Below are 14,909 nucleotides of genomic sequence, written 5' to 3' on the forward strand. Positions count from 1 at the left end.
CTAATATATTTTTACTACTTTATGTAAGAAGTTATTGATTTTTCAAGAAAATCATATGGTAAGTTATATTCAAAATAAGCAAATACTACAAATCAAGACAATTACGCACAAATGACAGACATTTCATAGCCAGGTGAGTTTTCAGAAAAATTAAATTAGAAAACACATGAACAAATCCCTTGCATATTCAAAAGGTCACATTAGTATTTTTTTCTTTCAAATTAATGCCATCTCCATTTCCCTCAGATATTTTGCATGTGAATCAATATTTACATCTTAAGCTACTGTTTTCTAGTTTATAAAAGAGGAAAACCCAAAGTACTATTGCATGTAGAGAGAAACTAAATTGGTAAACCAATAAATACCAACTAAAATAAAAAAGAAATGGTTTACATCCATTACCTTGGTAAAAGAGAGAAAGTTAAGGCCAGGTGCAGTGGCTCACCTGTAATCTCAGCACTTTGGGAGGCCGAGGCAGGCAGATCACTTGAGGTCAGGAGTTCAAAACCAGCCTGGCCAACATGGTGAAACCCTGTCTCTACTAAAAATACAAAAATTATGGCCGGGCGCAGTGGCTCATGCCTGTAATCCCAGGACTCTGGGAGGCCGAGGCAGGCAGATCACCCGAGATTGAGAGTTCGAGACCAGCCTGACCAATGTGGAGAAACCCTGTCTCTACTAAAAATACAAAATTAGCCAGGCATGGTGGCGCAAGCCTATAATCCCAGCTACTCAGGAGGCTGAGGCAGGAAAATCGCTTGAACCCGGGAGGCGGAGGTTGGGGTGAGCCGAGATCACACCATTGTACTCCATCCTGGGCAACAAGAGCAAAACTCTGTCTCAAAAAAAAAAAAAAAAAATGAGCCAGGTGTGGTGGCGCATGCCTGTAGTCCCAGCTACTTGGGAGGCTGAGGCATGAGAATCGCTCGAACCCGGGGGACAGAGGCTGAAGTGAGTTGAGATCATGCCACTGCACTCCAGCTTGGGCAGCAGAGCAAGATTCTGTCTCAAAGAAAAAAAAAAAAAAAAAGGTGAGTTAATGCCAAGTGTTCGGAGGGTTGTGGCAATAAGAGCTTTCAGGTATCACTGTTTGGAAATTATACTGCTTTAGCATGCATACCCTAGACCTGTCAATTCTGTTTCTGAGTATATATCTCAGAGGAGTCGACAGGTACCAAGTCTAGAGATGTTCAATGCACTACTGTGACAGGAGGAAATTAAAGGCCATGTGCTGTGTCCAATAGTAGGTGCTAAATATGTAAAATGTGGTAAAAGCACATTTCTGAGTACTGGGCAGAAGCAACATATTAAATTAACTCATCGTAATCGGGATGGAGAGTTTTAAAACATAATAATAAGTAACATAAGGTAAGAAATAAGGGATATGGCCGGGTGCGGTGGCTCAAGCCTGTAATCCCAGCACTTTGGGAGGCCGAGACGGGCGGATCACGAGGTCAGGAGATCGAGACCATCCTGGCTAACACGGTGAAACCCCGTCTCTACTAAAAAATACAAAAAACTAGCCGGGCGAGGTGGCGGGCGCCTGTAGTCCCAGCTACTCGGGAGGCTGAGACAGAAGAATGGCGGAGCTTGCAGTGAGCTGAGATCCGGCCACTGCACTCCAGCCTGGGCAACAGAGCAAGACTCCGTTTCAAAAAAAAAAAAAAAAAAAAAAGAACATAAGGGATATATCAGGAGAGGGAATCAAAGTGAGTAGAATGTAACCCATTTCTCTTTAAAAAAAAAAAAAAGTGCAGCTCATTTCTAACGTTCATTTCTAAGGGCAAATGGGAAATGCATTTGGGAAAAAAAAGAATCAAGTCCAACATAATATATATGATTACTATAGTTGAAAGTGTATCAATAAAGAACAAAACATTTTTTAAAATGAAAAAAGAAAAATACAGGTTTTTAAAGATTATTTTTTGAGTATTCAGCTCCATTCTACCAAAATCACCTAAGAAACACATACTAGATTTTTGGGTATTAAGATTATAATATTAAAATATATGAAAAGAAAACAGGTATCATCCAACCTTCTTACTTCTCTGCTGGTTAGTAACAGAGTTAAGAACGCAACCCTATCTTTAATAACCATCCAGGTAACTTTTTTGAACATCAATAATAACTTTCCATTATTTATGAAGAAAGACTGCCTTAGGTACATCTAGGAAAACTTTCTTTTTTTTTTTTTTTTTTTTTTCTTTTGGAAAACTTTCAATTATGTAATTGCAAACTTTATCCTGATTCTTTTAAAAATATAGTCTACATAGTATATGAAATAAAAGTAGATTAACAGCAAAATGTGGCATTTAAATTAAGAAATATTTCTTTTTAAAAGTTATACTTAGTGAACAAGTCATAATCTATAATCTTCATTATAACAGCATAACTATGTTATTGAATGCAAAGGAAACTACACAGAAATGAACATTTCATCAATCTTAAGAAGCATTTTTTTCATATTTTAACATGAAATATCTTACAATTAGTGACACTATAGTTGCCACCAGCCATTTTTTATGCTTGAACATCTCTGAAATTTGAATGCAATTACAATTAAGGAAGTCTTACATTTGATGAAATCTGGTAAACTTTTTAAGGTTATATTACCTAATTCATGTGGCAGTTCATGACAGAAGACGGCTATAGAAGTACTGATTCCTCCTGTCAATCCAGCACTGAAAGCTGCACCTGAGGAAGAAAAAAAACAAGTGCGCTTTGCTGATCTTAACTCTTCACATTTTCATTAATGACAGATGCAGTTTCCTTTGCCTATCTAAATTAATTTCTTAATATATGAGTGACTCACTTATCTTACACACTATAGTTTTTGAACATATAGTGGGGTATAATAGGTATGTGACAACTAGAGAAATAGCTATTCAATAAAAGCAATATTCCATATTGAGTTTAATTCTCTATTTTTGTAGCCTTCCAACTCACTAATATCTCGGGGATAGTAACAATTTTCCGAGCTTCAAAGTAGTAGTTTGATGGTCAACTTTAAGTCTTACAAGTCTAAGATTGTACTTGCTCTCTCACATTGATCTTTATGAGGATTTAAATGGCTAATATCCTTATCAAAACTTTTCTAGACCTAGAAAATAAATGGCACAAAGTATTACTTGTCTGGTAGTGTTGAGGACTGAGGTCAGACGTATAAATGCATTTAGGTCTATAAGCAGAATTATTTATTCTTTAGTATTAACAGCTACTATAGGCTGAACATGGTGGCTCATGCCTGTAATCCTAGCACTTTGGGAGGCTGAGGCAGAAGGATTGCTTGAGGTCAGGAGTTCAAGACCAGCCTGGGAAGCATAGCTAGACTCTGTCTCTATTTAAAAAAAAAAAAGAAAAAAACAGTTACTGTAGATTCAAAAACATTGTCTCTGCTTTCTGAAAGAAACCAAAGCCTACTTCTGGGTGCTAACAGAGTCTGGATCTCAAAGAAAATAATGAATTGATCACACTTAATGTTCTCTTTAACTGGTAATATCAGTTTACTTTAGCAAGATACTATTATATTTGAATTTAGTACAATGGATTTTCAATGTTGTAAAATTTTTTTTTTTTTTTGCCTTTTCAAAGATACGGAAAATTTATTAAACCTAAGATTGAAATTAAACTGTTCTCTTTCAGGGACATGTAAATGCATTTGAAAATATAATGTCAAGTGCTTTTTCAATATGGTTAACTGTACTTTGAGAAATCAAGTTATTAAAAAAATATACTACAGACATTTGTTTACATGTTCAAAAAAACCCCACTAAATTATACCCTTACACCTCCAAATGTAACAACTGAACACAAGACTGTAGCCTTTGGGAAGATCAACTGACCAGAGAGATACATAACAGTATATTTGTTAAGCTCCAGCCAAATTTAATCATACATATTATAATCCATAAGATTAGAACAGACAGCGGTTTCCAGTCCACTTACCAATTGCGAGCCCATCACTGAAGTTGTGGATGCCGTCCCCCATGATCACCATCCAGGCTATATTAGCTATTCCTGTTTCTTTCAGATCGGATCCAGAATGACAGGGACCATGGGAATGATGAGAATGCTTGTGGTGCCACTGGTGATTATGCTTCCTCAGTACAGTTTTGTTCTCGCCATGGTGGTTATGTGCAGCAGCATGGAGATCATGCTCATGAATGGTATGTAATCCATCACTGTGAGAATGGTCTATGATTTTCTCCTCTTCTATACAAAGGTAATTTTTAGGAGGGGATTCTTGTTGGCCTTCTAAATCTGTCAGTTCAGTTTCATTCAGTCGATCTTCAGAAACAACCGAGTCATCAGTTCCTGTATTTACAGCAAAGGATATGCTTTATCAACATTTAAATGCATAGATATTTGCTAATTTAAACCTAGACAAAATAGCAGTGCAATGAACATTTCTTAAATGAATGTCTTTTAGAATTCTTTTTTTTTTTTTTTTTTTTTGAGACGGAGTCTCACTCTGTCACCCAGGCTGGAGTGCAGTGGCCGGATCTCAGCTCACTGCAAGCTCCGCCTCCCGGGTTTACGCCATTCTCCTGCCTCAGCCTCCCGAGTAGCTGGGACTGCAGGCGCCCGCCACCTCGCCTGGCTAGATTTTTGTATTTTTTTTTTTTAGTAGAGACAGGGTTTCACCGTGTTAGCCAGGATGGTCTCGATCTCCTGACCTCGTGATCCGCCCGTCTCGGCCTCCCAAAGTGCTGGGATTACAGGCTTGAGCCACCGCACCCGGCCTAGAATTCTTAAATAAATATATTTCCCTAAAATTATTTAGAAGCCATTCTAATAGAAAAAAAATTTTTTTATTGGACTGGAGTCCAATAAAAAAATAAGCAAAACAAAACAAACACACACAAAGAATAAATTGGGTTTGGCGGGAGATTCAAAAGATGCTCCGGATGAGGTCAGTGGGAGGGAACTGAAATCAAAAGCAGGCAAAGTGAGGAGAAAAACTGGAAAGCATGAAGATAAAAAGTTCGATAAAAGTTCATCTTCGGATAGAAAGCCTCTTTAAAAAAAAAAAATTACTCCCTCTAGACCCCTCCTCCCTTATTGCAGCAGCCTACTGAGAACTTTATTAACTGTAGCTGGTAAATTAGAAGCTACAATAATGATAAAGAACAGAATTGTACTTAAAGTGCAGATCCTTGTTCTCTGACAATTTGTGATGTCTGAAAAGCCAGAACCCAAAAAGGTATGCTGGTATGTACAGGCATTCTTTCAGACAGTAAATGGCTTGTGATACTCTGACACTTGTTTTCAAATGTATTTACTAACTGTAGTGTTGACTGCCTGACCAAATTCCAGTGAAATTTACCAAAATATTCCTCCTCAGTCCTATTTACTAGTAACATGCACACTGTGACTGGCTGGTATAACCACCCCAGTTAAACTGTTTTCATAATTAGTACTGCCAGCAATAGTGGCAAACACTGCAACTTTTCTGCATAAAAAGTATTAACTGCATGCCTGCCAGCCACACAAATACATCAATTTTTCTGACTTCCCACTTATTAAGTGAAATTTATTTCCCATGCTGTGGAAAGTTTATTGAAAACTTGTATTTCATAAATGGATATCCCCACTATGACTGTGAAAACATGTCAAGTGTCACATTAGTGTCACAGAAAGCACACACCTATGCAATATTGCTTATTTATATTTATTTGTAAAAATTCAATCCTAGTTTAAAAGATGATGCCAATATTACTAGTCTTGAGTTTTTTGTTTTTTTTTTTTTTTTTGAGACGGAGTCTCACTCTGTCACCCAGGCTGGAGTGCAATGGTGTGATCTTGGCTCACTGCAACCTCCGCCTCCCAGGTTCCAGCGATTCTCTTGCCTCAGCTGAGTAACTGGGACTACAGGTGCATACCACCACAGCCAGCTAATTTTTGTATTTTTAGTAGAGACAGGGTTTCACCATATTGGTCAGACTGGTCTTGAACTCCCGACCTCTTCATCTGCCCACCTCGGCCTCCCAAAGGGCTGGGATTACAGGCGTTAGCCACTGCACCCAGCCACTAGTCTTGAGTTTCTAAGAGAGTTCTTTATGATTAAACCAGGTAAGTATACGAAAGAGATTAAGTGCTTTTTTCATCACTTGATTATTTTCTTTAAAATCAGTTATTATAGGATACATTTTTATTTTCCACATGCTGTTTTTTAATTAAAATATGATCACTGAAGTTTACTAATTTGATTATAAAGTCTGTAGCATTACAGAATAACTAAATTGGGATTTATAAACCAGCAGTGATTATTAATGTAAAGTATTAAATACTGAACTTGAAACAGATTTTTAGGAAAATTTTGTTGTTTTTCCCCCTCTATGGTTTTAACCAATTTGAATCCTTCAAGAGGGATTTTTCCATACTATTTTTTGAGACAGAAGATAATTTGAGGGGGAGGGGTAAAGAATGCATCTATGATACTCCATAAATTCAACATTCTTTACCACAGGTAATAAATGATTATAAACAAGATGCATCTTAGATAGTATTAATATTCTGAGCCTTGGATCACATATTTAATACAGGACCTATTTTGAATATTTAATCATATGGCTCCTAGCTTACAAGGGCTAGATCTAAGATTATTCCCATAAGAAATGTTGAATTGATGAAGAACAGATTTTGAAGTTTCGAAAATGGTTAATTTCTCAAAAACATCAATGTCCAAACATCTACCTTTTTTCACAGGAGGAGACACTAGCAAGCTAGACAAACTATCATAAAAGTATTTGTCGGCCGGGCGCAGTGGCTCACTCCTGTAATCCCAGCACTCTGGGAGGCCGAGGCGAGTGGATTGCGAGGTCAGGAGATCGAGACCATCTTGGCTAACACAGTGAAACCCCGTCGCTACTAAAACTACAAAAAAAAAAAAAAAAAATAGCCAGGCGTGGTGGTGGGCGCCTGTACTCCCAAGCTACTCAGGAGGCTGAGGCAGGAGAATGGGTGAACCTGGGAGGCAGAGCTTGCAGTGAGCCGAGATGGCGCTACTGCACTCCAGCCTGGGCGACAGAGCGAGACTCCATCTCAAAAATCTTTGTTACACATAACCTGTGGTCTGTTGCTGATTAATACAGTACTTTTTCTTGTGTAATTCTTATCATTATAGCACAAGTATTATCTCAGTGGATTATCTAGAATAACATCTGACAGATGGGTTCATCTATGTGTTTGCTCTTAAAACTATTGTTTCTCCTATCCCAAGTTGGCTTTGCATCTATCGGTAAATAAATTATTCATCTGCCTTTTTAGGAGTGCTATGAGGGTAACACCTTTTCTGCTTTTCATCTTGTATTTAGTTTACTGTATTATTTAATTTCAGATTGAATGAATGTAAATAGAAATTAAATGTAAATTTGAATGAAAAAAGAAAAAGAAAAAAGTTTGTCTTGAGTCAGAATTGCTGTCTACCGGCAAGAGGCTTGAGTTGAAGCCAGTCAGAATCTGGTGTATTGTTTAACTTGTGATCCGAAAGCTTTCTTCCAATAGTTGATTCTTCTGTGTTCTGTTTCATAAACCATTTCTGTTTTCCCTAAAAAAAAAAAAAGTATCTGATATTAGTATAAAATGCAAGGACATAATTAGCAACAGTATTGACTCATTAACACCTAAAGGTAAAAATGGTCTTAACTTGGTACGTAAATTATTTTAAAGGGGAGTGAAAAAAAATTTTCTGGGAGTAAAGCAATCCACAGATGAAAAATCCAACTAAATTTGTATTTTTTTAAACATTCAACTAAGAAGTTCCATTCATCTCCTTTGAAGTTAAGAAGAGAGCACACACAGTACTGAATTATTAGATGCAACAAATGAAATGTGTATAATATGTGTAAAATCTCTCTTATCCAAAAGTGTAAGGTAACAGAAAGTTCCAAAAAACTAAAGCTTATTCATTTGAATTTCATTCATATTTAATGCAATCTATATTTCCCTGAATGTGACATAAAGAAGAGAGTCAAATTTGAGTGAGCATCTTAAGTTTGTAGTTTCCATCTGACACTTGGGCAAGTTTGTTAAATTTACTGAATATAAGAATACTCATCTGTAAAAATAAAAATAACATTCTTATGAGGATTAAACGAGGTGATGTATGAAAGGATCTATCACAGTAAGTGACTCTTAGTAGTCTTACAGTAAAGACAAGCATCCTTTCTTACCACCTTGGAATTAGATGGAGAACCTAATTTAATCTGTCCTTATTATTTTATTAGTTACAAATATTACTTATTGTACTTCATTGTTTAGGTTTAAATTTTTCTTATCGTATGTCTTCACAGTCTGGCTTTTACTGCTTTCTTCGTTTATCAATGTAACTACCACTAACAACTCTTCCAACTTAAATTTCTGCTTCTAATGTATGTTAATTTAAGAAAGCAAATAATTACTCTATAACAGTGTTGAAATAAAAGTTTTCTCTGGGAGATGCTTATTGACTGGCATGGTATTTTCTTCTTGTTGGTTTTGTTTATAGGCTATTATGTTTCAGATGTTCAAGTCTTCTAACTGCTGCATAAGTAAGCTTGCATGGCTAGTAAAGCATGAGATAATCTCAAAGATGGCCACTATCAATTTCCTCCCTCCCTGTAGGAGCATTCTGCTCCACCTATAAGGACCTGGAATCTACCCCCCTGCCCTGGAATTCTGGCTAGCCTTTTGACTTGTTTTGATCAATAAAATAGAATGCAGGAGAAATGACGCTGTGCCACATCCAGAGCTAGCTTTATAGAGATCTGGAAGCTTTTGCTTTTGCTCAGGGAAGCCAGCCACTATCCTATGAAGAAGACTGTTCTCTCCTAGGAAGAGAAGCCATGTGGAGAAGCACTAAGGTGCAGACAGGGAGTGAAGTATTCTTGGACTTTCCAGCCCTACTCATCCTAATCCAGTGGGCTGCCGAATTTTAATGTAATAGTGTTAATGACTCTAGCAAATGGCAAGTAGAGTGGAATTCCCCATTTGAATCCTGGCACAGAGAATAAGAGAAGTAATGGTTAAGTAAGCCACTAAGCCAATAGAAACTGAGAAAAGTTAAGACATTCACAGGAAAATAATGATATGGACAAGTCCTAAAGAGAAGGAAAAAAATGGCAACCATGAGTTAAGGGAAAAAAAAAAGGAAGGAGGAGCCAACAATAGTACAAAAATCAACGAGAAGGATATAGAAATTAAAGAAAATGAAAACACCAGCTGAGATTTTGTTTAACTGCTTTGGTTCTGATTGTCCACTTTCTTAGAAGCTTGCAAATCATGACCCTCAAGGTCCCCAACTTGCTGAAACAACTCAACATCTAGTGTATTATTTAACTTGTGGTTTGAAAGCTGAAACAGTTGATTATTCTGCACAGACTGTCAAATATCTATTCTACTCAAATATCACTAATTCCTTTCTTCAAAAGAATGCCATAACCTTTTCATCTTAGGTTACTTATTGTCCTATGTACCATAAAGCAGATGCCCTGACTTATCGGGCCAGATTCCCTTTGCTGATATAGTTGAGAATTCCATACTATTGAATATTTAGAGTACACTCCCTATATCCAAGGTGTTCCTTCTAGTGTTTTACTTCCTACAAATTCAAATTTACAAAAAAGCTGTCATGGTTTGGTGACTTCATTCTTATATCAGTTTTCTTTGCAAAAACAAATGTATAAGTACTGGTAACTTTAGGTTCAAAATTAGATTAAAAAGATCAAATTATAAAAAACAAAAAACTTGTTTATCTGAAATCTGAAATGTTCCAAAATCTGAAACTTGAGTACTGACGTGACGGTCAAAGGGAATGCTCACTGGAGCATTTCAGGTCTTAGACTGTCACATTAGAGATGCTCAATTGGCAATTCTAAAACTTCTTTACAAACTTTGCAGTATCTAATTTATTGTAGTGATGAACTTTTAAATACTTGTATGTCTTACATCTAATCAATTAGGAAGTCTTCTTGATTCTCTCATCTAAATAATTCCCTTAATCATCTTTTCCACCCCTCTCCCATTTCTTCTGCCATGACCCTCGTTCAAGCCCCACTACCTCTTTCAAATTATTCTGCAGTTATCTACTTAGCCAACTCTTGTTTCCCTCCAGCCCCTTCTGCGTTGGCATCCCTCCCACCACATTTTATTCTCTACTTGTCCATCAGAATTAATTACTTCACCTTCCACAAGCCCCTTCAAATCTAAATACTGTTAGCTCTCTTTTACTTTTCTCTAAGTTGAACTTTCCCAGTTCCTTTTATCATTCTTCTTTTCTAGGCTCACTATCTTAAATCACCTCTCCTTTGGAGGCAAACAAATGTGATGATGTCCTGACTAAATATAACTAAAATATGCAATTTGAAATAAGATATGAAAATACAGATGAGAAGTAAGATTTCTTTCTCATGATTTAGATAACTACTGGAAATCATGAGGAATGAGTCACAGTCACACAAATAAGTTTTATGTAAACCAGAATCACTCCCATGACTCACAGTTCAGAGATCTGTTCCAAATCATGAAAGGAATATATACAAAACACATACATATGCAAACAAAACAGAAACAAAAATAGCATAAAATTGTATCTTAAGAGTAGACTGCACATCTTTAAGATCTTGACCATCCCAAAAAAGATACCTGGAATTAACTAACAAAATGAATTTTCCAATTCTTTTTTTTGTGGAAAGCTTTACTTAAACAGAATACACTGAAGATAATCCGTGTTAGTATCACAAACATGTTAGTGAGATGTATTCAGGACACAGCTTTAAAAGCAGATGTGAACTAAAGAGAATAGGGAGGATTATAAATCATAGTGAATGGCAGCAGCCCTGAATTTACTTTCTTGGAGGATAATTCTTCTTAGATATTTGTCTTATTCTCATAAATGTGAGGTGAAACAGACAGCTGCATCACAATCAAGAGTATTTAAGCAACAGTTCAACCAAGCATCAAGCATCATCTCCAAAGCAGTGCATCATTCTTGAAGAGTCACCATTTCCATCATTTCATTTTCTTTTCTTCCTACAAAGCCCCTTTAATCTGACCTCTTACCTCCAGTACCATCATTGGTGAGGCACTTCTGATAAAGAAATGTATTGTGTGAAAACATTTTAATTAAAAAATACTACAATAAAAGTCACTTATGATTAAAAATATTACCTAAGAAGACTGATGAAACTTGCTTCTCTTTACATAATTTTGCATTTTTATAATAAACATAATTGGAAAATATCTTTTTCCATCCTATTTAAGTCAATTAGGTATGATGTAACACAAAATAACTGAAACTGAGACTGCTGTATCTTGATTATAAGTGCCAAAATAAATGTATAATAACAAAAAATGGCAAAGATCAAAGTCATGTCAGGTGTGGTGCCTCATGCCTGTAATCCCAACTCTTTGAACTTGAACCCAGGAGTTCAAGACCAGCCTGGCAACTTACTGAGAACTCTGTCTCTACAAATAACTTTTAATAGAGGGCACCAGGTGTGGTGGCTCACATCTGTAATCCCAGCAGTTTGGGAGGCTAAGGCAGGTGGATCACTTGAAGCCAGGAATTTGAGACCACCCTGGCCAACATGGCAAAACCCCGTCTCCACCAAAAACACAAAAACTTGCCAGGCATGGTGGTGTGCAGCTGTGGTCCTACCCACTCAGGAGGTCAAGGCACAAGAATTGCTTGAACCTAAGAGGTGGAGGTTGCTGTGAGTGGAGATCACGTCACTGCATTCTAGCCTAGGCAACAGCGCGAGAATCTGTCTCAAAATAAATAAATACACACATACATACATACACACATAAAAGTTAGCTGGGCATGGTGGCACGTGCCTATGGTCCCAGCTACTCGGGAGGCTGGGGCAAAAGGATCACCTGAGCCCAGGAGGTCTAGGTTACAGTGAGCCATGATCATAACACTGCATTGCAGCCTGGATGACAGAGGGAGACTCTGTCTCAAAAAAACAAATAACAACCATCATATGTTTAATTTTAAAAAATCAAAGTCAGCTTTTTACTCTAAAGATTAGCTATTACAAAACTGACACCAACATCATAATTAAGGAAAGCATATACCCAGAAAAGGATACTTTTGTTTTGAGTTTTATGGTATAAAATGAAATAAATAAAAAATACTTACTCTTTGTTGTTTGTAGTGCTTAAACATTCTAATGCAGTGTTCAATGATAAATAGCAAGTAAATGCCTCCTAGAGCAACAAGTCCTTTCAATACAGCATCATATTCTTCCAAAAACTTCTTCGATTCATGTCCATGAGAATGTCCATGCCCATGTGCGTGTTGGTGACTGTGATCATGTCCACCCTGAGACTATTAATAAAAACAAATAAAACTTCTAAACAGGTAATTGAAATGCTATTTAAAATTTTGAAATTATAATCTCCTAAACAACACAGGAAAAAATACCTCTCAAGTTTTAAAGTGCTCCCCTAGGTATTATCTCACTTAGTCTTCCATTTAATTTGCTTTTCTCAGTTGTCCAGAATACTACTACATTTTATAGTAACTCAAAGACCACCAACTCAAATGAATATAATAATAAGATACATACTATAGTTAGAGAATCAAGCCAGAAGTAATAATAGGGAGTGACGGGTTCTTTGTAAATTGAAGTGAACACGATTTACTTACATGCCAAATATTTAGTAAAAATAAAACAAAACACATAAACTAATTCACCAGCAGTCACTTGTGATTCCGTGTAATCTAATTCTGTCTTAAACTGATTGTTACGTATTTTTTTCTTTTAACTTTTATTTTAAGTTCAGGGGTACAAGTACAGGTTTGTTATATAGGTCAACTTATGTCAGGGGGAGTTGTTGTACAGATTATTTCATAAATTTCTTCTCATACATTATTTCAGAGGTAATAAGGTCACTATCTCTGCATATACTGTGGAAAGTCAGCAAGAGGGTATCCTTAAATACGCAATTTTCTATATTTTAAAGCTTTAGCAATCATAAATGTATGTATAGAAAAAGTTACGTTTCAACATTATGAAATGTACAAGTATCACAATAGTAATCTTATAGAACATAAGTTAGATAACTGCACTTAAGTATCTTTCTTCATTCTAAAATTTATTTGCATTCTTTTCCTGTTAACCAGTGGTCAACCAAAGAGATACCTAAACCTCTCAGAGGATATCAGACCACTCAAAAAGGTAACAGCTAGGTTTAGTTAACCCTTTTTAACACAAAAACAAGTTAAATAGCACTTAAATACTGTTCTCACTTCAGTAACTCTTACTAGGCCCAGTTCTAAAGGAAACTATTGTTATTCTTGATGGCTAGTAGAAATGGTGAAACAAGAAAATTCATATTCGCAGGCTTAAGATTCATTAACCCATTTATTAATTAAAAAAAAGCAATGCCACACATTGCTATAGATAGTAAATCTGGAATTCTCAACCAAGAGTGCACAAGAGAGGCGATATACACAACAACACAAATACAATCCTGTCTCCCAAATTCTCTAGAGGGAAAATACTCAATACTTCAATTTTATATTTGGAAAAGAAAAATTCCCATTGTTTTCATAATTTGAAGTAAAAATAGTAAGAGTGAATTAAATACTCTTAGCTGGTGATAGACAGTTATCTACCTAACTATTGATAGGTTATAGAGAGCAACTTGTAAAAAGGTTGATAAGCATGGTACTAGGAATATGGGTTTGTGATCATGTAATTAATCAGAAGTGTCCCCAAAGAGAAGAAAAGGAGTGGTATGCCAGGTGAAAAGATAAATGCCCCCACGTGTAAAGAGCTAACTGTAAAACAGCACACTGAGTGTATCTGCCTACTCCTGCTCAAAGATGCTGATGGCATACCAGCTATAGACATAATCATTACAACATCTTTTGTATTTCTCTTAAACGCTTACCTGATATGCTACACAGATTTAAAAAGACCACTCACTGCTACTGATATTGCAAATTTTAATTCAAAGAGATTTTTATAAAGACTACTGAAAGCAAAGTTGACCTAATGATTCAATTTATTTAAAAAATATTGCTATTAAAACTCTGAAAACAGAGAAAAAATACTTCATCCTATAATCAAATGAAACAATACAAATACCAGATTACTGTGCTATAGCTTGCTAATGAAGGACCTTTGAAAGTTTAAATATTTTTATTTTAAATTTTTAAACAGATTAAAAACATTTCTTACATGGGGCAGTAGATGAAGAAGGGCGTCTCCACTCATTGTTCCTACAGCTAACGCAACAAGGAATGTAAGAAGAAATTTGAAGCATCCTTGGTTAATGATAGGAACCAAGATCACGCCTAGCAAGGAAAGCAGGCTAATGACAGTGATAGAAATGATACCACAAATCCAGGCTGTAGAAAAGAAATTAAGAGTCAACGTTAGTATAACAATTTAAAACAACAGACTACCAAAAAGAATAAAAACATAAGATACAAGAATCATAGAAGGTAGACTATTTTACCCAGACTATGAAAGCTTTATGGCATTGTTTAAAAACAAAACAAAAATATGACACATAACTAACTTAAACATTTTTAAAAAGAATTAAGAAACTCAGATCAAATTATACATAGTACCTTCAATGGCCCATGAGATTAGAACCAGTGACTTAAAATGACTGAAGGCTGTGATTCACTTAATAGCTAAAGTATAAATAAAAATTTCTAAATAAAATTTATAAATAAAAATAAAAATTTAAAATAATAAATAAAAATAAAAATAAAAAAATTTATAAATAAAAATAAAATTTAAAAAGTCTAAAGGCAGAGCCACAATAATAAAGCTGTTTATTTAAAGAATATAATTATAAAACTCACCTGAGACATTAAAAAAGCCAAGTATCTATTTAATGTATTATAATCTTTGTAAATCTTTCTAATACAGAGTTTAAGAAATGTAACATAGCCCCAAATGGAA

At 35.6% G+C, this 14,909-nt stretch overlaps 1 protein-coding gene across 5 annotated transcripts in view; it reads right to left on the reverse strand.

The window, feature by feature from the left end:
• The window catches only part of SLC39A10 (solute carrier family 39 member 10), a 173,614-nt gene that overhangs the window by 17,043 nt on the left and 141,662 nt on the right, over nucleotides 1–14,909 (reverse strand). For all 5 annotated transcript variants that reach the window (XM_033230792.1, XM_033230795.1, XM_033230794.1 and 2 more), the window contains 5 exons: nucleotides 14,175–14,344; nucleotides 12,125–12,313; nucleotides 7,429–7,549; nucleotides 3,946–4,314; nucleotides 2,614–2,694 (listed from right to left, as the gene is read on the reverse strand). In XM_033230792.1, coding sequence (XP_033086683.1) covers nucleotides 2,614–2,694; nucleotides 3,946–4,314; nucleotides 7,429–7,549; nucleotides 12,125–12,313; nucleotides 14,175–14,344 — 930 coding nt within the window. The remainder of the gene's footprint in view (nucleotides 1–2,613; nucleotides 2,695–3,945; nucleotides 4,315–7,428; nucleotides 7,550–12,124; nucleotides 12,314–14,174; nucleotides 14,345–14,909) is intronic.

The sequence above is a fragment of the Trachypithecus francoisi genome, unplaced genomic scaffold (assembly GCF_009764315.1).
Source record: "Trachypithecus francoisi isolate TF-2019V2 unplaced genomic scaffold, Tfra_2.0 Lachesis_group13, whole genome shotgun sequence".
Lineage (NCBI taxonomy): Eukaryota > Metazoa > Chordata > Mammalia > Primates > Cercopithecidae > Trachypithecus > Trachypithecus francoisi.